This window comes from Anomaloglossus baeobatrachus, chromosome 6 (assembly GCF_048569485.1).
Source record: "Anomaloglossus baeobatrachus isolate aAnoBae1 chromosome 6, aAnoBae1.hap1, whole genome shotgun sequence".
In the NCBI taxonomy this organism is placed as follows: domain Eukaryota; kingdom Metazoa; phylum Chordata; class Amphibia; order Anura; family Aromobatidae; genus Anomaloglossus; species Anomaloglossus baeobatrachus.
In genome coordinates this window covers 165,213,097-165,238,475 of record NC_134358.1, presented here as the reverse complement: position 1 = coordinate 165,238,475, position 25,379 = coordinate 165,213,097, and the positions used below count along the sequence as shown (strand labels likewise).

At 48.4% G+C, this 25,379-nt stretch overlaps 1 protein-coding gene across 2 annotated transcripts in view; it reads left to right on the top strand.

Moving 5' to 3' along the window:
* The window catches only part of MIB1 (MIB E3 ubiquitin protein ligase 1), a 189,467-nt gene that overhangs the window by 27,312 nt on the left and 136,776 nt on the right, over positions 1 to 25,379 (top strand). For both annotated transcript variants that reach the window (XM_075314461.1, XM_075314462.1), the window contains exon 3: positions 22,279 to 22,408. In XM_075314461.1, coding sequence (XP_075170576.1) covers positions 22,279 to 22,408 — 130 coding nt within the window. The remainder of the gene's footprint in view (positions 1 to 22,278; positions 22,409 to 25,379) is intronic.

The following is a 25,379-nucleotide window of genomic DNA, read 5'->3' as shown; positions in this document are numbered from 1 at the left end:
GTTCGTAGCTCTGCCATTTGGTCTGGCGACAGCCCCTCGGGTGTTCACCAAGATCATGGCGGCAGTGGTAGCAGTCTTGCACTCTCACGGACACTCTGTGATCCCTTACTTGGACGATCTACTGGTCAAGGCACCCTCTCAAGAGGCATGCCAACTCAGCCTGAATGTTGCACTGGAGACTCTCCAGGCGTTCGGGTGGATCATCAACTTCCCAAAGTCAAATCTGTCACCGACCCAATCACTAACGAATCTTGGCATGGAGTTTCATACTCTCTCAGCGATAGTGAAGCTTCCGCTGGACAAGCAGCGGTCTCTACAGACTGGGGTGCAGGCTCTCCTTCAAAGTCAGTCGCACTCCTTAAGACGCCTCATGCACTTCCTCGGGAAGATGGTGGCGGCAATAGAGGCGGTTCCGTTTGCGCAGTTTCATCTGCGTCCACTTCAATGGGACATTCTCCGCCAATGGGACGGGAAGTCAACATCCCTGGACAGGAAAGTCTCCCTTTCACAGACGGCCAAAGACTCCCTGCAGTGGTGGCTTCTTCCCACCTCATTATCACAGGGAAGATCCTTCCTACCACCGTCTTGGGCGGTGGTCACGACAGACGCGAGTCTGTCAGGGTGGGGAGCAGTTTTTCTCCACCACAGGGCTCAGGGTACGTGGACTCGGCAGGAGTCCACCCTTCAGATCAATGTTCTGGAAATCAGAGCAGTGTATCTTGCCCTACTAGCCTTCCAGCAGTGGCTGGAAGGAAGGCAGATCCGAATTCAGTCGGACAACTCCACAGCGGTGGCATACATCAACCACCAAGGGGGGACACGCAGTCGGCAAGCCTTCCAGGAAGTCCGGCGGATTCTGATGTGGGTGGAAGCCACAGCCTCCACCATATCCGCAGTTCACATCCCCGGCGTAGAAAACTGGGAAGCAGACTTCCTCAGTCGCCAGGGCATGGACGCAGGGGAATGGTCCCTTCACCCAGACGTGTTTCAGGAAATCTGTCGCCGCTGGGGGGTGCCGGACGTCGACCTAATGGCGTCACGGCACAACAACAAGGTCCCAACCTTCATGGCACGGTCTCGCGATCAAAGAGCGCTGGCGGCAGACGCCCTAGTGCAAGATTGGTCGCAGTTCCGGCTCCCTTATGTGTTTCCACCTCTGGCACTCTTGCCCAGAGTGCTACGCAAGATCAGATCCGATTGCAGCCGCGTCATACTTGTCGCCCCAGACTGGCCGAGGAGGGCGTGGTATCCGGATCTGTGGCAGCTCACGGTCGGACAACCGTGGGCACTCCCAGATCGACCAGACTTACTGTCCCAAGGGCCGTTTTTCCATCGGAATTCTGCGGCCCTGAACCTGACTGTGTGGCCATTGAGTCCTGGATCCTAGCGTCTTCAGGATTGTCCCAAGGGGTCGTTGCCACCATGAGACAGGCTAGGAAGCCCACGTCCGCTAAGATCTACCACAGAACGTGGAGGATATTCTTATCCTGGTCCTCTGCTCAGGGAGTGTCTCCCTGGCCATTTGCATTGCCTACCTTTCTTTCTTTCCTGCAATCTGGGTTAGAAAAAGGTTTGTCGCTCAGCTCCCTTAAAGGTCAGGTCTCGGCGCTATCCGTCTTTTTTCAGAGGCGTTTGGCACGCCTTCCTAAGGTGCGCACGTTCCTACAGGGGGTTTGCCATATCGTACCCCCGTACAAGCGGCCGTTAGATCCATGGGATCTGAACAGGGTACTAGTTGCCCTCCAGAAGCCGCCCTTCGAGCCTCTGAGGGAGGTTTCACTTTCTAGACTATCACAGAAAGTGGCTTTTCTGGTAGCGATCACATCTCTTCGGAGAGTGTCTGAGCTGGCAGCACTATCATCCAAGGCTCCCTTCCTGGTCTTCCACCAGGACAAGGTTGTGCTGCGCCCCATTCAGGAGTTTCTCCCGAAGGTGGTATCCTCTTTTCATCTTAATCAGGATATCTCTTTGCCTTCGTTTTGTCCTCATGCAGTTCATCGGTATGAGAAAGATTTACATTTGTTAGATCTGGTGAGAGCACTCAGAATCTACATTTCCCGCACGGCGCCCTTGCGCCGTTCGGATGCACTCTTTGTCCTTGTCGCTGGTCAGCGCAAAGGGTCGCAGGCTTCTAAGGCCACCCTGGCTCGATGGATCAAAGAACCAATTCTTGAAGCCTACCGTTCTGCTGGGCTTCCGGTTCCATCAGGGCTGAAGGCCCATTCTACCAGAGCCGTGGGTGCATCCTGGGCATTACGACACCAGGCTACGGCTCAACAGGTGTGCCAGGCAGCTACCTGGTCGAGTCTGCACACTTTCACCAAACATTATCAGGTGCATACCTATGCTTCGGCGGACGCCAGCCTAGGTAGAAGAGTCCTGCAGGCGGCAGTTGCCTCCCCGTAGGGGAGGGCTGTCTTGCAGCTCTAACATGAGGTATTTCTTTACCCACCCAGGGACAGCTTTTGGACGTCCCAATCGTCTGGGTCTCCCAATAGAGCGCTGAAGAAGAAGGGAATTTTGTTACTTACCGTAAATTCCTTTTCTTCTAGCTCTTATTGGGAGACCCAGCACCCGCCCTGTTGTCCTTCGGGATTTTTGGTTTGTTTGCGGGTACACATGTTGTTCATGTTGAACGGTTTTCAGTTCTCCGATGTTACTCGGAGAGAATTTGTTTAAACCAGTTATTGGCTTTCCTCCTTCTTGCTTTTGCACTAAAACTGGTGAGCCAGTGATCCCACTGGGGGTGTATAGCCAGAAGGGGAGGGGCCTTACACTTTTTAGTGTAATTGCTTTGTGTGGCCTCCGGAGGCAGTGCTATACACCCAATCGTCTGGGTCTCCCAATAAGAGCTAGAAGAAAAGGAATTTACGGTAAGTAACAAAATTCCCTTCTTTTCTCTAATTTAATTGTCAGACTGTGTGTGTAAAAGGACATATTATTCCATTATTTTAATGTGTGAAAGCATGCGTTTTTGAAGTAAAAAACGCAGTGTTTCTGCACCTAAAAAGCATGTAAAATGCTGGAATTTGTTTTCTGCTTTTTGACACTTCTCATTGACTTCAATGTTAGCAAAACGCTGCAGAAATGGCAAAAATAATTGACATGTTGCTTCTTTGAATGCATGGTTTTTGGCACAAAATATGCAAATTAAACGCAGCGTTTAGAAACGCAAAGTGCGGTCTGAAAATCAACATTTACCATTGACTTTGCTGGAAAATCAAAACGCATGCCTTTTGGCATGAAAAAGGTGCAGTTCAAAATGGACCTAAAAAGCAGCTGAAACGCAAAGTGCGGTCTTAGCCTTAAAGTCTCAAGTTTTTTCCGGCGTTTTCGTAATGTGTTTTCTTTGCGTTTTTTTGGTCATGGCTGGCGATCGCACGGGTTCTTGTGCTGTACCCCCGCGATTACCGCTGACACCCAGTTTGCACTGACATGAGTGGAGCCTGCGCCGCTCCCGGTAGTTTCACTCGCCTAAATGCTGCGCTCAATCAGGTGGCAGGGAGAGGAATCGCTTACTTCTCCTTGGAGATTGGGTCCCTGTAATGCGATCACAGGGAACCGATCGCTACGATGGCAGCCCTGGATCTTCACCATGACGACCCCGGGTTACTGACATGCTGGATGCATGGTGTGTGAGGCAAACTGTCACTACTGCGAGTGCAACACTGACAGATATAATCCACTGCAGTAATTGAACAGATGCAGGAAAAAAGGCAGAAAGAATTGACATGATGCAGTTTTTTTCTGCACCAAAATCTTCTAGGAAACAAAATCTAGGATAGGAGCATAGGAATCCTGTGATTCTGGATTGGAGCTACGCCTCAGGGCTGAGCTGACTTTCCTTTTCTTGATACTTGTGATTCTGTTTTCGTGTTCCCGAATACACCATTGCTTCATATCTTATTGGACTATTATATGTCTACAAAGTTTTAAATATATAGGGGTGTGTTTGTACAAGTTTTGTTCTCTTTTTACATCACCCCCTACTTTATATTTGCAATGTTGTCTGAGACGTCGTAAGTATTAAGTTATTTTAAAAGGAATTTTTCAAAATAAAGCTGTGATTTTTTTTTTTTTTTTTTTATTAACACCCTGATGTGTGAGCTTGATCCATTTTTGGATCACTCAAGGAAACAAATCTGCAACATGTGCACAGCAATTCAGGATTCTCATAGTCTTTGCTGGCATGCAGTTTTCCTTGCACTATTGATTAAAATCTGCAAGAGGAAACACAGGATGTGCCCATGCTTTTTGCCACTTTTTAAGGATGTGCCATCAAAATTTAGGTCAGTGGAAACCCTGTTAACCCCTTAATAACATATGATATACAGGGCACTTCAGATGTTGGCTTCCTGCCTTTGATGCGGGCTTGCAAGCCGCGCCTGCATCTTTTCCGGCAGATGATGGCTGTGATAATCATCCATCATCTGCCTCGAACAGCCACGGGTGCCTGTGGGTGTTAAAAGCTGCTGTTAATCTGTGACAGGGAAATGTGCTGTTCTAACTGCTCATCGGCGGTCCCTCTTCGCGATCGAAGGACACTGATTGGTTGCCGTGGCAGCTAGGGGTCGGTTGAAGACCCCTGTGTATATCCTCACCATTATCCTGTGAAAACCAGCCTGTGGCTGATGTTCATAGGAGACTGATTTTTCTATATAGCAATGCTGTGGTATTGCTGTGTATAGCAGAAGCGATTGGGTGATCGCAGGTTCAAGTCCCCTAAGGGGACTAAGTCTCGATGAAAAGTTTAAAAAAAAAAAAAACACCAAAAAATAATGAAAAAAAAATAATATATAATTTCAAATAACCATCTTTTACCCCATTAAAAATTAACATAGAAAAAAATAAAAAAAAATACACATTAGGTATTGCTGGATTTGTAAAAGTCTGATTTATCAAAATATTAAATAAATTTAATCTAGTCAATAAACGGCGTAACGAGAAAAAATTAAAACATCAGAAGTATGTTTTTTTTCCACTTGCTGGAATAACACAAATAGTTTAGTGACAGGCGATCAAATCTATCCCAAAATGATGTAAAAAAAACATGAACTTGGGGCGCAAAAAATATACAATTAGGCTATGTGCCCACGCTGCGGAAAATGCGTGGCTTTTGCCGCGGATTTCTCGCGGAAAAGCCGCGGATTTTCCAGAAATCTGCAGCACAGCTACTCCCCAGCCATTTCTATGGCATTTGGGAAATGCTGTGCCCACGCTGCGGATTTTTCCGCAGCGGAAATCGTGTGGATTTTATTGCGGAAAAATCTGCAGCATGTCAATTATTGTTGCGGATTTTCGTGTGGATTTTGCCTATTCAATTGAATTAAAAAAAAATCGTCAAATCCGCACAAAATCCGCACCTATGAAAAGGTGCGGATTCCGGGGGAAAGCTGCGGATTTTGATGCAGAAAAATCCGCAGATACAGAGTCCCGTGGTTACATAGCCTTACATAGCTCCATATCTTGAAAATGGAATTTTTTTTTCTACCATATAAATAAAACAAAAACTCTAAAGGGGGCTTTACACGCTACGACATCGCTAATGCAAAGTCGTTGGGGTCACGGAATTGGTGACGCACATCCGGCCGCATTAGCGATGCCGTTGCGTGTGACACCTATGAGCGATTTTGCATCGTTGCAAAAACGTGCAAAATCGCTCATTGGTGACATGGGGGTCCACTCTCAAAAATCGTTACTGCAGCAGTAACGAAGTTGTTCCTCGTTCCTGCGGCAGCACACATCGCTTCCTGTGACACCGCAGGAACGAGGAAGCTCTCCTTACCTGCCTCCCGGCCGCTATGCGGAAGGAAGGAGGTGGGCGGGATGTTACGTCCCGCTCAGCTCCGCCCCTCCGCTTCTATTGGGCGGCGGTTCAGTGACGCAGCTGTGACGTCGCTGTGACGCTGAACGAACTGCCCCCCTTAGAAAGGAGGCGGTTCGCCGGTCACAGCGACGTCGCCGGGTGTGACTGGTCTGGGCGATGTGTGCGGCACGGGCAGCGATTTGCCCGTGTCGCACAACAGATGGGGGCGGGTACCCACGCTAGCGATATCGGTACCGATATCTCAGCGTGTAAGGCGGCCTTTAATCTTTGGTGTGGCCATAATCACTCTGACTTGGAGAATCATTGCAACGTCATTTTTACTGTCAAATGAATGCTATGACCCCCGCCCCCCCAAAAAAAACACACGATTGCAGAATTGTGCTTTTTCTTTTTTTATAACTATTTTGCCACACTTGAATTTTCCCCTGCTTGCCAGTATATCATATGATAAAATGAATGGTGTCATTCAAAAACACAACTCCTCCTGCAAAAAACAAGCCCTCATACAGCTCTGTGTATGGAATAATAAAACAACTTTGGCTGTTGGAATTAGGGGAGGAAAAAAACGAGAGCGCAAAAATGAATAATTGCAGGGTCCTTAAGGGGTTAAGTAAATTGTGTTGTTATAATACTATATTTTTTATCCTAGCAATGATCAGATTTAGGCCTAAGCCACACGGCGAGAAAATCGGTGCGAGTGGAGTGCGATAAAACATCGCATTCCCCTCGGACCAATTCTAGCCTGTGTGTCAGCACACATGAGCGATTATTTTCTCAGCCCTAATCGGACCGAGAAAACAATCGCAGCATGCTGCGATTGTAATCCGAGACTCTTTCTCTCGCACCCATTCAAGTGAATGGGGCGAGAGAAAAATCGCACTGCACTCGCGGTACACCGGTGTACCGTGCGTGCAGAGCGAGAATGTCTATAGCCGGCTACACAGGCGAGAGGGAGAGAAATCCCTCCCTCCCCTCCTGAGTGCCGGCCCGCCCCCCGCAGCTGAGGTCTGCTCGCACGAACGGACCTCAGTTGCAAGGACACAAGCATGAGACTCGGCTCTGCTGTACTGCCAGCACGAGCCGAGTCTCATGCAAGGGGATCGCAGTAGTCCCCGTGTGGCCCCGGCCTAATGGAGAAATTGTGTGGACTGATCATATAAAAGTCACCAGTATTATTGACTAATAGAAATGTCACCCATAAAGGCAGCTGTTCAGTGGGAAAAAATAGTCTGTATTGTTTATGAATTTTTAAAAAAAATGTTTTTCTAAATGCTGATGAATGCTCCTGTTTGTGGACAGCCCTCTTTATTGCTCTAGCTGATTCCTAGACAGACGGGGGCTGCCTTAGGCTGCTTTCACACATCCGTTTTTTTCAGTGCGGCTCAATCCGGCTAAAAAACCTATGCAACGGATGCGGCGAAAAAAACTGATCCGTTGCATACGTTTTTCCATGTTGCCCGACCGTTTTTTGACGGATGCGGCTTGATACTGAGCATGCGCAGTTTAAAAAAAACGCATCCGGCGGCCTGATGTGGTTTTTCCCGCAGGACGCCGCATCCGGTGTCCATAGGCTTGCATTGTAAATCGCGCCAGATCCGGCGCATTGCGTTTTTTTCGCCGCACACAAAAACGTGCCAGGCAACGTTCCATCCGGCCGCCGCATGGGCTAAATATGCCGCATCCGTCAAAAAATGGACGCAACGCAAGGCCATTCGGCACAATACGGCGCTAATGCAAGTCTATGGGGAAAAACGCAACCGGCGGCAAAAAAAAAGGTTGCGTTTTTTCTGCAAAGCGCCGTATTGTGCCGCTCAGCAAAAACCGGATGTGTGAAATCAGCCTTAGCTATTGATCGGAGCTACTCGGCCCACTCCTTTTACACGTCACTATCTTACCCTGTGTCTGAGTGGAAGTGGAGGTGCCTGGCCTAGGAGGAGGGGTGAGAGCACTATTTCTGCTAGTAGTATAATAAGATTTATAAACTGAGTGGTGCTTTTTCCTTCTGGCCTCCTTTCTTCCTGCTTTCTCTAAAGGTGGTATTCCAGATATCCCCATAATTCACCTATTGACAGGAGCGAAGTCTTCGAGCCATGGTTGGAAATACTGGGCTTGTAAAAACCATGGGAGATACAGTTACACCCAGCGCTCTCACTTGGCCATTTCCCATAGAAGGTGGAACAAGTATGCTGAGCAATGACTATGCAACTCTGGCTGTCCTGGTCTAAGAAGTCTAATAAACAAACAATTTGACCTAAGCCCTTTTCAACAATTATTTCTATTGTATATGTATGTCATCCAGGAGTTGGCGAGAAGTGTGTCCAACAAGAGAGTAGATCCAAATTTCTTTTGCTACATGCCCCATTTTCTATTTGTGGGGCAATTTGAGCCATATTCTCAGTCTTGAAAATATTGCTATGTATTCACAAAGTACGACTGTTGCAGTAAAATACAGTAAGGCTGCTTTCACACTACGTTTTTTTTTTTTTTTTTCCAAAACTTTTTATTAATTTTCCAATTTTTTATAAACATAACAAGATATTCAAGGTTACGCAAGGAAAAACATTTGTCTGACAATATGTGACATAATAGGGTGCAATGCCCCAACTTGATATTTTAAACTGATTATCTGATTGATATGGTCTCTATTAAACCAAGGCAAAAGTACTAAGAAATAACAGACGCGATACAAGTCAATTAGAGTCATTAAGCCCCTAAGCCAACCCCGAATGCTTCCAAATTTTCTGGCACGTCTTGTGGCTACCTTAGCGTCTCGTCTCCCTTTCCTCCGGAACCCACACCTCCGTGATTTTCAATTTACCCAGTTTGTCCTGGATATCATTCAGAAGGTACCATTCCGATTGTATAAAAGGTGTCATCAGATTATTTATTTCTCCCTGAGTAAATTGACTTTCAATGAAATTTCTCCATTTCCCAAAGAACTTGGGTGTCAACCTGTCTTTGTCCGTTTCCGCTTCCACTTTCTCCAGCCTCAATAAATTATGTAATTCCCCGATGACCTCTTTTATGGATGGTCCCTCCCTTTGTATCCAATGCTTTAATATGGACCGTTTGGCTATCATGGCTATGTCATGTACTATTGTATATTTCTTCTTTCCCGGCATGTCCGATCCCCCTCTTACTCCTCCCTCAAAGGAATGGAAAATCCACACCATTAGCTCTAGATTTCCAGAAATTCCCCATGTTGCCTGGACAAATAATCTAACTTGATTCCAGAACCTGTGAATTTCCTTACACTCCCATAGTCCATGTAGCATATCTGTTTTTTCTCTTTGACATTTAGGACACCGCATATCTCTTCCCGGAATGTTGAAGCCCATAATAGCCCTGTGTAAAATTCTAAATTGGGCGTCTCTCCATCTCTCATTGGTAACATGTTTCCGCATCTGTACCCATCCCTTCAATATATCCCCTACAACTTCCTGCCCTTTCAATTGTTTCCCCCACGCTGTTAGAGTACGGCTATCCTCCCCAGATATAAGCATTCCCCGAAATGTTCGGTAAATTTTGGAAACATTTACACTTGCTACATCACTTTCCATAAGCTCATCAATCAAACTCTTATTCAATTCCTTTCCAAGCTCCCCCAAATCTACAAATACTCCATGCTTCAGTTGTTCATACTGGATGATATGTGAGCTATTAAGTTCATACTTGTCAAGCACTTCCCGTCCTGTCAGCCACCTTCTCTCCTCCACATTCATGACATCCTTCATTCTCTCGACGCCCTTCTCTTTCCATCTAGTAAATAGCTTATTTTCCCGTCCCATGGGAAAGTTCGGAGATGCCCAGGGATTTAAGTACTTAGATACTTTCCATGACAGTCCCAATTTCTTTCTTACCAGTTTCCATGTTAGCATAGTGTCTCGGAATAAGATTGAGTTCCTTATATGCCCATCCGCCCTGGACAATGGGGAGTGTAAAATGGACGCCAAATCCCACGGTGATGCATACTTGGCTTCCATGCCATAGTCTGAGTGCCTGCTTGTTCCTCTCAACCAATCCAACACATGTCTCATTATACACACCAGGTTATAACCCCGAACATCCGGGAAACTAAGACCTCCTTCCTCCGTTGACTTCATCAATGTTCGTAACTTTATTCTAGGTTTCCTTCCCCGCCATATAAAATCCGCATACGCTGAGTTGAGCCTATTTACGTCCCTCAGTTTTAGCAATATCGGGATCGTCTGGAATGGGTACAACAGTCTAGGAAAGCTCATCATTTTTATCAGGTGGCACCTTGCCAGTAGTGGTAGAGGCAGACCCTTCCAACCCTTTAGTTGTGCTATAATTTTCCTAATTAGTGGGCCATAATTCATCTCGTAAATTGATTCCACCGTTCTTCCTATATGAATTCCCAGATATTTAAGTGATGTCTGTGCTATAGGAATGCCACATATACAACCATCCCTTACATTCCCCCCTTTTAGGAACAGGATCTCGCACTTTTTTTTATTCAATTTGAATCCTGAGACTAATCCAAATTTTTCAATTAGGGCTAGAGTCTGTGGCAAATCCACGCTAGGGTCCCCCATATATAGTATGACATCATCGGCAAAAAGTGCTGTCTTTATTTCAGTTCCCCTTACCTTAATCCCTTTAAAACTATTCGGGCCCTGCAATATTCTTGACAATGGTTCAATGGCCAAGTCGAATAGGAGGGGAGATAGCGGGCAACCTTGTCTTGTTCCCTTCATCAAAGGGAACACGTCTGATAAAAAACCTGGAGTGTGTACCCTAGCTCCCGAGTTAGCGTAAAGATTCCTAATGTAAAGCCTCATTTTGCCTACAATCCCTGTGGCCTCTAGTACTTTGTCCAGCCAGCTCCAATTTACATTGTCAAACGCTTTTTCTGCGTCGAGTGTAACTAGAGCGGGTCTTGTCCCCCTCTCTATCTGTTCCAATCTCACCGCATCCACCACTAGTATTGTCTTCCGGATATTAGTGACAGCATTTCTCCCTTTAATAAACCCTACCTGATGCTCTGTAATGATCCTTGGAAGAATCATGGCCAATCTATTAGCCATAATCTTAGATATTATTTTTAAATCCTGGTTTATAAGTGATATGGGTCTATAACTAGAGGGATCATCCAGGTCTTTAGTTCCCTTAGGGAGTAATTTGATATATGCTACGTTTGAGTTTTTAGGAATTTCCTCTCCTTCCAAAAATGCATTAAATACCGCAGTTAAATCTGGTGAGATCAGATCCCTCATAACCTTATAAAACTCGCTGTTAAAACCGTCGGGGCCTGGTGCCTTGTTGGTGTTAAGCTCCCCGATTGTTCTAGTCACCTCCTCAACTGTGATATCTGCATTTAGGTCACTCAGATCTTCCTCTGTTACGCTAGGCAAGTGCGCTTGTCTTAACCACTCTGCCTCGTCAGTCATGTCGTTGTTTCCTGGCCCATATAGTTTTCTATAAAAATGTCCCAGCAATTTATTAATTTCCTTAGGATCTGTGGTCACCTCCCCCCCTTTCTTTTTAGTTTGGAAATCACTGTCATTTTCCTGCTACCCCTTGCCAAATTTGCCAGCATCCTCCCCGCCTTGTTGCCAAATCTATGTAGCTCTGCTTCCCTGTGCGACCAAAATAACTGTTCCTTTTTTTTTGCCCATTCGTCGAACCCCCTTTTTGCCTCCAACCATCTGTCTTTCGTCGTGGGAGATCTATTAGCCAAATACTTTGTGTATGCTACCCGCACTGCTTCACTCTGGGCATTATAATTCTCATTGGTCTTCCTTTTGATCATGGCCGCATATCCAATCAGGCGACCCCTCAAGACCGCTTTTGCCGTTTCCCAGTATAGCACTGGGTTCCCTTTGTGTTCCTTGTTTTCCTCTGTGAATTCTCCCCACCACTCTCGTAATACCCTGTGGAAATTATCTTGTCTGAGAAGAAATGATGGAAATCTCCATATGATATCTGTACCTCTCTTGAACTGCTCTCTGATACCCAATCTCAACGGACTATGATCAGATATCACCATGTTTTCTATCACACATTCTTGTGCCCGATTAACTAGGCCTTGAGAAATCCAAAATTGATCAATACGCGACCAGCTATCATGAGGATGCGAGAAGTGTGTATATTCTCTATCATGCGGGTGAGCTAATCTCCAGATGTCCTTCAAACCCACGTCTTCTAATGTCACATCCCTATGGTCCGGCCTTCTGTCCACATCCCCTGTCCTCTCCTTCCCCCTCCTCCTGTCTTCAGCTGAGTCTGGAACTGTGTTAAAATCACCTCCTACTATGATGTTGGTCTCCCCATCTGCTAGTATGCTGGCCTTTATGCCATCATGAAATATGCTCTGTTGGGAGTTTGGACCGTAAACATTATAGATACTTAATTTACCCGCTGGACTAATGATTGTTAAATGCTGCCACCGTCCCTGGTCGTCTGCCTCGTGTGTCACTACTTCATGGCTGAGCTGTTTATGTATTAGAATCATTGTCCCCGCTTTCCTACCTTGTGCCTCTGCCCCATATACAGTACCCACCCAGTATTTCTTCATGCGGAAAAAGTCCTCCTTCCTCAAATGTGTTTCCTGTAATAATGCAATATCTGTTTTTAGTCTTTTCAGATGTCTTAGTATCATTGCTCGTTTGTTAGGAGATCTCAAGCCTTTCACATTCCATGTAGTTATTTGTACCATATTTGCCTTTGTATTTTGCTCTTACTACTTCCTCCCCTGTGGGCCCTGAACTCACAAGAGACGAGACAATTATTACCAGGTATAGAATTTGCCCCCCAGGCTTGATATATCTTTTCCCCACCTTGTATGTATAACAAATATAACAATAAACAAGTAACTGTAGAACACGTTTTCCCTTCTGGGAAATTTTTGGCTCTTTTCGCCATGCTGATGACTTCCCCTTTTCCTAGCCAAACTGTTGAGCTCCCTAGTCACCCCCCTTAGAGTATACGTTCTAGCCCCGGATTCACATGAGTCACATGAACAAGCCTTAAATAATGGCAAAAATAGTACAGTATGACAAAAACTCTATAAGGACTTCAAGTCCAACTTAGCTCTATTTTCTGGTGGTCATCCCCGCACTCAGAGCAGACAGATCCACTTCATTTACGCCTGGAAGTCGTTCCTGGACAAAGGCGAGTGAAAGTAAGAATGGAAGTGAATCTGGAAGTGGAACTGAAAGTAAGCGTGAGACTGAATATGCGAGAGAAAAAGAGTGAGACAGAGCGCGTGAGGTACTGAAAGTGAGCGTGAGACTGAAACTGAAACTGAGTATGAGAGTGAGTGTGAAACTGAAAGTAAGCGTGAAACTGAAAATGAGACTGAATATGTGAGGGAGGGAGAAAAAAAAAAAGTGTGAGACTGAGCGTGAGTGTGAGAGTGTGAGACTGAACGTTAGGAGTAAGACTGAAAGTGAAACTGATAGCAAGCGTGAAAGCAAAACTGAACTTGAGAGAGTGAAATCAAGAGAGTGAGAGAGTGCGAGAACAGGACCAGCAATATCTAGTTCAGTTCAGTTATCATGAACCATTTCCAACAGTTAGTCTCTGTGTTCCGAGCGAGGATTATTTTGTTGTTTTGGGCTCAATCTCCTTTCCTCTCTACTCTCCACCCGCGATTGCTCCTCAAAGCTTCTCCAGTCTTTCCCTGGGCCTCTTGGAGATCCTCCTCTGCTGGTCCCTTCTCCATTGTTTCCTCTTTTTTGTCCATCAGCCCGATTCTTATCTTGTTCTGCCATGAGAGTACGCTCTGCTTCTTTAAAGTCTTTGTAATATGCAAACGAGCCATTAAGATTTCTGACTTTCAGTGTGGCAGGGTATAGCAGTTGGCACTTGACTTTTTTGTTATACAGGAATGAACATACTTTGCTGAATTCTTTTCTCTTTCTGGAGACTTCTGCTGAATAATCGCCGAAAATTAGCAGTCTGTTGCCTTGGTAATGCAATGGTCGCTGTCTGTCTCTAAAGGCCCTCAGTATTTCCTCTTTATGTTTATAATCAAGATATTTGACTATCACTTGTCTAGCCCTCAGCGGGGCTTTCTTGTTTGGGTTTGGATCCTCTCCCCTATTCGCTTCTTGTTGTCTCAGTGGTCCCACTCTGTGCGCTCTTTCCACTCTGAATTTAGCCTTAATGCCCAGGGCCTGAGGTAACTCCTGTTCACATATGTTATCCAGCTGTCCCAAAGATACCGATTCTGGCAGCCCCACAATGCGCAGATTATTTCGCCTCGATCGGTTCTCTAAGTCTTCCGCTTTATCTCTCAAATAATCGTTAGATTTCACTAGAGCTGCTATTTGCTCTTGCATAGCCATTATTTTCTCCTCTGAGTCAGATATTCTCTGCTCTGTTTCTGCCAGTCTAGATGCATGTCCACTAATCTGCTTTTGCATAGCTGCTAGGGATGTTTGTATGGCTGTTTCAATGGCCACTTTAATCTCTTTTGACAGCTGTGATGTCACTTCGGCAGCCAATTTTTTATAATCAACATTGAGCTCTTGTGCATGCTTGTCTTGGCCTGCAGGTGGTGCTGGTTTCTTAGTTCTCTTATTCTGAGCTGGGGATTTTCCACCCTCCCCCATTTGTTTACAGTGTTTAGATAATGGTGTGGCCGGCAGTTTCTTGTTTGCTTTAGAAGGAATGTTACTGTTTCTGACATGCAGCTTCTGCTGGCATTTATCATGATTAGACACCTTATATTGCATGTCTAAGTGATCAGTCCGGTCTCCTGCGTCTCTGGCCACTCTTTGCTTGCTGCACTCCTCCTCCTCCTCTCTTTCTTGTTCCTCCATGTCCCCTTCCTCTATCCATTGTGTTTCTCCCTCTGCAATCCCCTGCAGCGATTTCTCTCCTGCTCCATCCTCCCCCGACCCCCCGCTCTCATCTCCTTCACTTCTCCCTCTCCTGGCTTCCATTACCACATCTTGCACTGGGGACTCTGGCTCCTCCTCCATCAGGCTTGTAGGTGCCATGTCAGTCTCCTCTTCTCCCCGCCGGCAGTCAGGATCTCTACTCCTGCAGGTCCCCTCACCACCACCAGCACTCCTCAGTAAGTACCGCTCCATAGCTGTGTGCTTCCTGCTACCAGACGTGCTGCTCTCTGCTCGCTCACTTGCCCGGGTATGCTGTTTATCGTCGGTTTCTCAGAGGGGTGTCGGGAGCTTCTCCTCTATGCTGCCTCCTCAGCCAGGACCGGAACAGGAAGTCCACACTACGTTTTTTTAACATGCGTCATGAATGTTTTTTTGCTGTAAAAGCGGATCCTGTTTTCTTTGTCGCTCCATTGGGAGACCCAGACAATTGGGTGTATAGGCTATGCCTCCGGAGGCCGCACAAAGTATTACACTAAAAGTGTAAAGCCCCTCCCCTTCTGCCTATACACCCCCCGTGCTCCCACGGGCTCCTCAGTTTTTTGCTTTGTGCGAAGGAGGCAGACATGCACGCAAGCTCCACAGCTTAGTCAGCAGCAGCTGCTGACTATGTCGGATGGAAGAAAAGAGGGCCCTTAACAGGGCCCCCAGCATGCTCCCTTCTCACCCCACTCTTGTCGGCGGTGTTGTTAAGGTTGAGGTATCCATTGCGGGTACGGAGGCTGGAGCCCACATGCTGTTTTCCTTCCCCATCCCCCTTAGGGCTCTGGGTGAAGTGGGATCCTAATCGGTCTTCAGGCACTGAGACCGTGCTCCATCCACAGCTCCTGGGGACTCTGCTGGATAGGAGCCGAGTATCGTTCAGGGACATGGCCCTGCTACTTTGAGGTACTCTGTGTCCCCGTGGGGACCGCGCACAGCAACACTCCAGCATTGCTGGGTGTGCTAGTGCACCGGGGACCGCGGCGCTGACCGCGTTTGTGCCATTACACACTGCAGCGTCGCTGAGTGTGTTAGTGTATGGGGACTGCCGCGCTGACCGCCGCTGCCATTGTTATCACTGCGGCGCGGCTGGGACTGTTAGTGCGCCGGGGACTTCCGCGGCGGCCGCGCTTATAACTCGAGTCCCCGGCTTTTGCGGCCTAGTCTCTTTTTCTTCCCGCCCCCAGCCCTGCCAGTCAGGGGAAGGGCGGGACGCTGTACAGGACGGCAGCACTGAGGGCTGGAGCATGCTTTGCATACTCCACCCCCCTCACTGTGCACAGTGGGGCACCAGTTCCCGCACTTTCTGGGTCACGCCCACGGCTCCCTCCTCTCCTCAGGACGCCGGCAGCCATTCCTGTCAGCTCCTCTGACGCTGCAGAGGGGAGACAAGCTCTGGGGGACCCAGGCAGGGATTCTGGTGGCCACACAACCGCTTTAAGCGGGCGGTAAGCAGCACCTGAGGTGCTGGCCCCACTTGTGCAGAAGTGTAATTATAGATTATATGTTTATAGGCTATACTTTACACTGTATGGTGCACGGTTGATTTCTGGCTATATACCCTATTGTGTTGCTCAGGGGAGACAACAGCATGGCGCCCACAAGAGGCAGGGGTGCCAAAACACAGGCTTACTATGCTGCCTGCGCCGCATGTACGACCTCGCTACCGGCAGGTTCCACTGACCCTCATTGTGTGCACTGCTCGGCACCTGTGGCACTTGCTCAGCCGGAGCCTCTGCTAAGGGGGGCCCAGGGGGAACCACCAGCTAACACTGTCCAGGTGACAGGGACGGAGTTTGCAGTTTTTACTGACAGACTTTCTGAGACTATGGCTAAGATTCTAGAAGCTTTGCAGTCCAGACCGGTATCTCAGACCATGGGCACTGTGGAATCATTGCCCCTTGGTTCCCCTCAGTTGGAACAACAATGTTCCCCCGGGGTGTCTCATAGATCCCAGGGTGAGGTCTCTGACACGGACCGCAGCCCCAGACCGCCTAAGCGAGCTCGCTGGGAAATCCCCTCGACCTCATCACATTGTTCAGGGTCTCAGAGGGAGGACTCTCTGTATGATGAAGCGGAGGTAGCTGATCAGGATTCTGATCCTGAGGCCGCTCTCAACCTTGATACTCCTGATGGTGACGCCATAGTGAATGATCTTATCGCGTCCATACATCAAATGTTGGATATTTCTCCCTCGGCTCCTCCAGTGGAGGAGTCAGCCTCTCAGCAGGAGAAATTCCGTTTCAGGTTCCCCAAGCGTACGAGTATGTTTCTGGATCACTCCGACTTCAGAGAGGCAGTCCAGAAACACCGAGTTTGTCCAGATAAGCGTTTTTCCAAGCGCCTTAAGGATACACGTTATCCCTTCCCCCCTGACGTGGTCAACGGCTGGACTCAGTGTCCCAAGGTGGATCCTCCAATCTCCAGACTGGCGGCTAGATCCATAGTTGCAGTTGAAGATGGGGCTTCACTCAAGGATGCCACTGACAGACAGATGGAGCTCAGGTTGAAATCCATCTATGAAGCTATCGGCGCGTCTTTTGCTCCAGCATTCGCAGCCGTATGGGCACTCCAAGCTATTGCAGCGGGTCAAGCGCAAATTGACGCACTCACACGTACGTCTGCGCCGCAAGTGGCGTCCATAACTTCTCAAACGTCGGCATTTGCGAACATTTCAGAACATCTCCGCCTCCCGAGCGAGCCGATGCTCTTCTGCAGGCGCTGGGCACTCTGAAGACAGAAGGAGTGGTGGTCCCTGTTCCTCTTCAGCAACAGGGTCACGGTTTTTACTCCAACCTGTTTGTGGTTCCAAAGAAGGACGGGTCTTTCCGTCCTGTCCTGGACCTAAAACTGCTCAACAAACACGTAAAGACCAGGCGGTTCCGGATGGAATCCCTCCGCTCCGTCATCGCCTCAATGTCCCAAGGAGATTTCCTTGCATCGATCGATATCAAAGATGCTTATCTCCACGTACCGATTGCTCCAGAGCATCAGCGCTTCCTGCGCTTCGCCATAGGAGACGAACACCTTCAGTTCGTGGCACTGCCGTTCGGCCTGGCGACAGCCCCACGGGTTTTCACCAAGGTCATGGCTGCAGTAGTTGCGGTCCTCCACTCTCAGGGTCACTCGGTGATCCCTTACTTAGACGATCTGCTGGTCAAGGCTCCCTCTCAAGAGGCATGCCAGCACAGCCTCACCGCTACTCTGGAGACTCTCCAGAGTTTCGGGTGGATCATCAATTTTCCAAAGTCAAATCTGTCACCGGCCCAATCGCTGACATATCTTGGCATGGAGTTTCATACCCTCTCAGCGATAGTGAAGCTTCCGCTGAACAAGCAGCGTTCACTACAGACGGGGGTGCAATCTCTCCTTCAAGGTCAGTCACACCCCTTGAGGCGCCTCATGCACTTCCTGGGGAAGATGGTGGCAGCAATGGAGGCAGTCCCTTTCGCGCAGTTTCACCTGCGTCCTCTTCAATGGGACATCCTACGCAAATGGGACAGGAAGCCGACGTCCCTCGACAGGAACGTCTCCCTCTCTCAGGCAACCAAAGCTTCCCTTCGGTGGTGGCTTCATCCCACTTCATTATCGAAGGGGAAATCCTTCCTACCCCCATCCTGGGCGGTGGTCACGACGGACGCGAGTCTGTCAGGGTGGGGAGCAGTTTTTCTCCACCACAGGGCTCAGGGTACGTGGACTCGGTAGGAGTCCTCACTTCAGATCAATGTTCTGGAGATCAGGGCAGTTTATCTAGCCCTAAAAGCGTTCCAGCAGTGGCTGGAAGGCAAGCAGATCCGAATTCAGTCGGACAACCCCACAGCGGTGGCTTACATCAACCACCAAGGAGGAACACGCAGTCGGCAAGCCTTCCAGGAAGTCCGGCGGATTTTGATGTGGGTGGAAGCCACGGCCTCCACCATCTCCGCAGTTCACATCCCGGGCGTGGAAAACTGGGAAGCAGATTTTCTCAGTCGCCAGGGCATGGACGCAGGGGAATGGTCCCTTCACCCGGACGTGTTTCAGGAGATCTGTTGCCGCTGGGGGATGCCGGACGTCGACCTAATGGCGTCCCGGCACAACAACAAGGTCACGGCATTCATGGCACGTTCTCACGATCACAGAGCTCTTGCGGCAGACGCCTTAGTTCAGGATTGGTCGCAGTTTCAACTCCCTTATGTGTTTCCTCCGCTGGCACTGTTGCCCAGAGTGTTACGCAAGATCAGGGCCGACTGCCGCCGCGCCATCCTCGTCGCTCCAGACTGGCCGAGGAGGTCGTGGTACCCGGATCTGTGGCATCTCACGGTCGGCCAACCGTGGGCACTACCAGACCGACCAGACTTGCTGTCTCAAGGGCCGTTTTTCCATCTGAATTCTGCGGCCCTCAACCTGACTGTGTGGCCATTGAGTCCTGGATCTTAGCGTCTTCAGGATTATCTCAAGAGGTCATTGCCACTATGAGACAGGCTAGGAAACCAACGTCCGCCAAGATCTACCACAGGACGTGGAAAATATTCCTGTCATGGTGCTCTGATCAGGGTTTTTCTCCCTGGCCATTTGCCTTGCCCACTTTTCTGTCCTTTCTTCAGTCCGGATTGGAAAAGGGTTTGTCGCTTGGCTCCCTTAAGGGACAAGTCTCTGCGCTCTCTGTGTTTTTTCAGAAGCGCTTGGCCAGACTTCCACAGGTACGCACGTTCCTGCAGGGGGTTTGTCACATCGTCCCTCCTTACAAACGTCCGTTGGAACCCTGGGATCTGAACAGGGTGCTGATGGTTCTTCAGAAACCACCGTTCGAGCCAATGAGGGATATTTCTCTCGCACGCCTTTCGCAGAAAGTGGTTTTCCTAGTAGCAGTCACTTCACTTCGGAGAGTGTCTGAGCTAGCAGCATTGTCATGCAAAGCCCCTTTTCTGGTGTTTCACCAGGACAAGGTGGTTCTGCGTCCGGTTCCGGAATTTCTACCTAAGGTGGTATCCCCCTTTCATCTCAATCAGGATATCTCCTTACCCTCTTTTTGCCCTCATCCAATTCACCAATGTGAAAAGGATTTGCACTTGTTAGATCTGGTGAGAGCACTCAGACTCTACATTTCTCGTACGGCGCCCCTGCGCCGCTCGGATGCACTCTTTGTCCTTGTCGCTGGCCAGCGTAAAGGGTCACAGGCTTCCAAATCAACCCTGGCTCGGTGGATCAAGGAACCAATTCTCGAAGCTTACCGTTCTGCTGGGCTTCCGGTTCCCTCAGGGCTGAAGGCCCATTCTACCAGAGCCGTGGGTGCGTCCTGGGCTTTGAGGCACCAGGCTACGGCTCAGCAGGTGTGTCAGGCGGCTACCTGGTCGAGCTTGCACACTTTCACGAAACACTATCAGGTGCATACCTATGCTTCGGCGGATGCCAGCCTAGGTAGGCGAGTCCTTCAGGCGGCGGTTGCCCACCTGTAGGACGGAGCCGTTACGGCTCTATTATGAGGTATTATTTACCCACCCAGGGACTGCTTTTGGACGTCCCAATTGTCTGGGTCTCCCAATGGAGCGACAAAGAAGAAGGGAATTTTGTTTACTTACCGTAAATTCCTTTTCTTCTAGCTCCAATTGGGAGCACCCAGCACCCGCCCCTGTTTTTTTGTGTACACATGTTGTTCATGTTGAATGGTTTCAGTTCTCCGATATTCCTTCGGATTGAAGTTACTTTAAACCAGTTTATAATTTTTTCCTCCTTCTTGCTTTTGCACCAAAACTGAGGAGCCCGTGGGAGCACGGGGGGTGTATAGGCAGAAGGGGAGGGGCTTTACACTTTTAGTGTAATACTTTGTGCGGCCTCCGGAGGCATAGCCTATACACCCAATTGTCTGGGTCTCCCAATTGGAGCTAGAAGAAAAGGAATTTACGGTAAGTAAACAAAATTCCCTTCTTTTACAAAGAAAAACGCATGCAAACGCAAGTGTTATTTTGCAGGATCCTGTCACTTGAAGTTTATGGGCAGGCATTGGAGTCATGTGATCGGGAGTGAGGGGAACTGAACGTGACAGACTGAAAGCCGGCATCTGACAGCTGCAGAGGCTCGTAACCAAGGTAAACATCGGGTAACTTGCTTGGATACCCAATATTTACCTTGGTTGCGAGCGTCTGCAGCTGCTAGGACCCGGGCTCCCTGCACACGTAACCAAGGTAAACATCGGGTATCCAAGCAAGTTACCTGATGTTTACCTTGTTACGAGCCTCCGCAGCTCTCAAGCGGGGGAGAGAGGGACTGATCACGGCAGGCTGGTTTCTGGGCATGCTCAGTAGAGCAAGCAGGATCCTGTCTATCAGCATGCCAGCGTTCACTAGCGTTTTTGAAAAAAGTTAAAAAACGGCAAGTCGCTGTATTCAAACTATAATGCACGCAAACACAGGTGAACGCATGTTGACACGAGTCCATGGCAAATGCATTGAAATGAAAACGCATTTGCACTGGATCCGTTTTTGTGTTAAAAAAACATTCAGGACGCATACTAAAAAAACAGTGTGAAAGCAGCCTAAGGCTGGTTTCACACTACGTCTTTTTAACATCCGTTGAAAACGTTATTTTAGCGGAAGTACGGATCCAGTGCAAATGCGTTTTCATTTCAATGCATTTGCAATGGACTCGCGTCCACCTGCGTTCACCTGCGTTTGCGTGCGTTATAGTGCGGATCCGGTGACTTGCAGTTTTTTTAACATGTTTCAAAAACGCTACTTGTAGCGTTTTTGAGCTGCGTCAAAATACTGCAAGTCACCGGATCCGCACTATAACGCACGCGAACGCAGGTGAACGCTGGCGTGCTGATAGACAGGATCCTGCTTTTGTACTGAGCATGCCCAGAACCAGTCTCGCGTGATCTGTCTCTCTCTCCTCCTCCCTCCCTCACCCTCTCTCTCTCTATCTGTCTTTCCCCCTTCCTCCCTCCCTCCCTCTCCCCCACCTGAGAGCTGCGGACACTCGTAACCAAGGTAAATATCGCGTAACCACTTCTCTTAGTTACCCGATGTTTACGTTGGTTACGCGTGCAGGCAGCCCTGCTCCTAGCAGCTGCAGACACTCGTAACCAAGATAAATATCGGGTATCCAAGGCCGATGTTTACCTTGGTTACCAGCGTCTGCAGCTGTCAGAAGCCGGCTCCCAGTCTAGTTCCCCTCACTCCCGATCACATGACTCCAATGCCCGCCCCTAAACATCCAGTGCAGGATCCTGCAAAATAACATATGCGTTTGCATACGTTATTTGCTGTAAAAGCAGGATCCGTACTTCCGCTAAAAAAACGTTTTCAACGGATGTTAAAAAGACGTAGTGTGAAACCAGCCTAATCTGTATTCAACAGAAGTCCTTGTTTGTTTATACAACTTGTGCAAACTGTGCAATAAGGACCCCATTAAATTCTAAAAGGATCTATTATAGGTTCTGTGTTAACCCTCAGGCTGATTGCAGCCTTACAAGTTGATGATGTTGCTGAAATATTTCTGTGATCACTCAGGGGATATTAGGGGGGCTCCTAAAAAGAGGGAATTGTCAGTGGGAGAGATCTATGGGATATTGAATGATCTACAATGTATTGCTTTCAGCACACCGTGTTCTTTAAATCTTAGTGTTCTTTTGGAATCACGACGGAAGTCGAAGAAGATAACGGCAAGAGGAATATTTGCTGGTGCCCGGGTAGTGCGAGGAGTTGATTGGCAGTGGGAGGACCAAGATGGTGGCAATGGCAGAAGAGGCAAGGTATGCTGTCTTATATCATTGCTCGAAGGTGCTGTTACCATTGTATTCCTGAACCTCCGGATTATTTCCCGACATATACCTGTGATGTACGTCATAGTAAAGCCACATATGTTCTCTATTAATCACATTGTAAAAATTAAAATGTTTACCACATAGTGTATCCCTTTCTGTTGTGCCCACTGGTGCTGTGCTGGTTCATATAACCCCAATGGAGGACAAAGAGCGAATGTGAACTGTTGCTACAATTAACATACCTGATGCATGCACGGTCAGTGGAATGATAAACACCCGTATTATACATTGTATGAGCTAGTCTTTCATACGGGGCAGGTGTAGTTTTGCAATTGTGAAATTGGTGGTTAGGATTTTTCATATTTTCACAATGTATCAAAGCAGATGTGAATTTTAGGGCAGGTATTTCTGGTTTTTGGCATGACTTCATACCTTTTTACTTGCTGTTTTGATACATTCTTCATGCAGTAATATTACATTTGTTCATGAAACTTGGCAGTAGTGTATAAATGTGAAACATTTGTGTTGGATCATTTCCTTGTTGTGAGCCTCTTGAATCCGTATTGATTGTATTAGCTAGCATACATGTTGGTGCAATATTGTATTTATTTTTTTGCCATCATTGCCTTGACCAGCAGGAAAGGATTTAGAGAGCGTTACAGATTATCTGGGCTGTGCCTGCCAGTTTCCATCAGTAGGGCAGTGTTCAGCAACCCCTAATCCGAGTTGCAGTTTTTGACCATTCATAGGCCTTTAAATTGCTTTGGGGCCCACTATGGATTTCAGAGCCGTCTTTAGCTCTGCTGACCAACGAAAATGTGTTTGTTCAATGTATCTTGTTCTGATATCCCCAGCATGCACCTACTATTAAAGAAGTCCACTTCTTTAAAATTGGTGGGCTATCCTTAGGATAGGTCATCAATGTCTGATCAGCTGGGGTCCATCACCCGGCACCACCGTTTATCAGAGGTTCTAGTGGCGGAAACAGGCAGCCAGAAATGCTCCTTTCCAAAGCTGTCCCGTCTTTCAATAACGGCCGGGTAACTGAACATTCACCTCCTATTAATTTGAATGGAGGCGGATGTGGAGTACCCAGCTGCAGCCATTATCAGAAGACAAAACTGAACATTTCCGGCCACAGGCTGCTGCAATTGCTGTCACGGAGATCAGCTGATTGGCGGGGTTGTGAAGTGTCGGACCCCAGCTAATCAGACATTGATGACCTATCATACGGATGCGCCATCAATGACTATGTGGACATAAAAATAAAGAAAAGTTATAGTTGACGGAAGAAGGTTAGGAAAAACAAAAGCGCTAAAACGGAAAATCAAAAGGTCATGAAGGTGTTACAGGAACTTTAGGGCTGCTTCTGATTTTTAAAGGAGTTGTCCGACATTATCTTTAAAAACAATTTTGGACCTTATCTGTACTGTATTGTCATATAAAATACCCCAAAATTATTTCTTTTCTTCAGCGCTCTATTGGGAGACCCAGACGATTGATTGGGGTATAGCTACTGCCCTCCGGAGGCCACACAAAGCACTACACTAAAAAGTGCAAGGCCCCTCCCCTTCTGGCTATACCCCCCCGTGGTATCACGGGTTCTCCAGTTTTCAAGCTTTGTGCGAAGGAGGTCAGACATCCACGCATAGCTCCACAGATTTTAGTCAGCAGTAGCTGCTGACTATTTCGGATGGAAGAAAAGAGGGCCCATATAGGGCCCCCAGCATGCTCCCTTCTCACCCGTGGATGGTGTTGTAAGGTTGAGGTACCTATTGCTGGTACAGGGGCTGGAGCCCCACATGCTGTTTTCCTTCCACATCCCCTTGTAGGGCTCTGTGGAAGTGGGATCCTGCCGGCCTCTAAGCTCTGACGCCGGGCTCCATCCACAGACCCATAGCACCTGATGGATATGGAGCAGGAGTACAATCAGGGACAAGGCCCTGCATCATACAGGTACTCTGTGTCCCCGGCAGGCACAGACACACTCCGGGCTGGCTGGGTGTTGTAGTGCGCCGGGGACCGTAACGTTGGAGTTAGTGTTCCTACAGTTTACTGGGGGACTTTGTGTTGTGGGAACGCAGCGCCGACCCCCACTGGACCGGGCGGCGCTGCTGTGACTTGTGGTGCGCCGGGGACACGCCGACCGCGCTTTTACGGCGGCGGCGTTTATAAATCCAGTCCCCGGCTTTTGCGGCCTAGCTCCGCTTCGTTCCCGCCCCCACCCTGTCAATCAGGGTAGGGGAGAGACGCTGTTTCGCAGCAGCGACGAGGGCTGGAGCCTGATTTACATGCTCCAGCCCTCTCACTAGGCACAGAGGGAAGCAGGCTTCCCGCTCTTAGTCAGGAACGCCCAGGGCCCGCCCCCCCTCCTCTCCCAGGACGCCGGCAGCCATTACATGCAGTCTGGCTAGAGGAAGGACGCAAGGCTCTGGGAGACCTGGACTAGGGGGCTTTTGGAGACCACACACCCGCTCTTAAGCGGGCGGTAAGCGGCATTTCAGCTGGCCCCTCTAGTGCCTCAGTGTGTATTGGTGTACTGTGTCACCAGATATATATATTTATTTATTTCTTGCACTGTGAGGTCGCTTCCTGGCTGGATACCCCAGATCGCTCTGAGGAGGCAGCAACATGTCATCCACAAAACGCAAGGCTGCCAAGGCTAGGGCTGTGTACACTGCGTGTGCTGCATGTGGGGCTGCTCTACCAGCAGGTTCCAAAGACCCCCATTGTGTGCAATGCTCAGATCCGGTGCTGCTTCGCCAGCCGGAGTCCGGAGGGGTAGTGACCCAGGCTGAGACGCTTGTAAGTCCTGCCCCGGTGTCAGGGACAGACTTTGCAGTTTTTGCTGATGGAATGTCTGTGACTATGGCAAAAATCCTTGAAACTTTGCAATCCATGACTGGGGCTCAGTCTATGGACACGGCGAGGTCTCTGTCCTCTAATCCCCCTCAGTTGG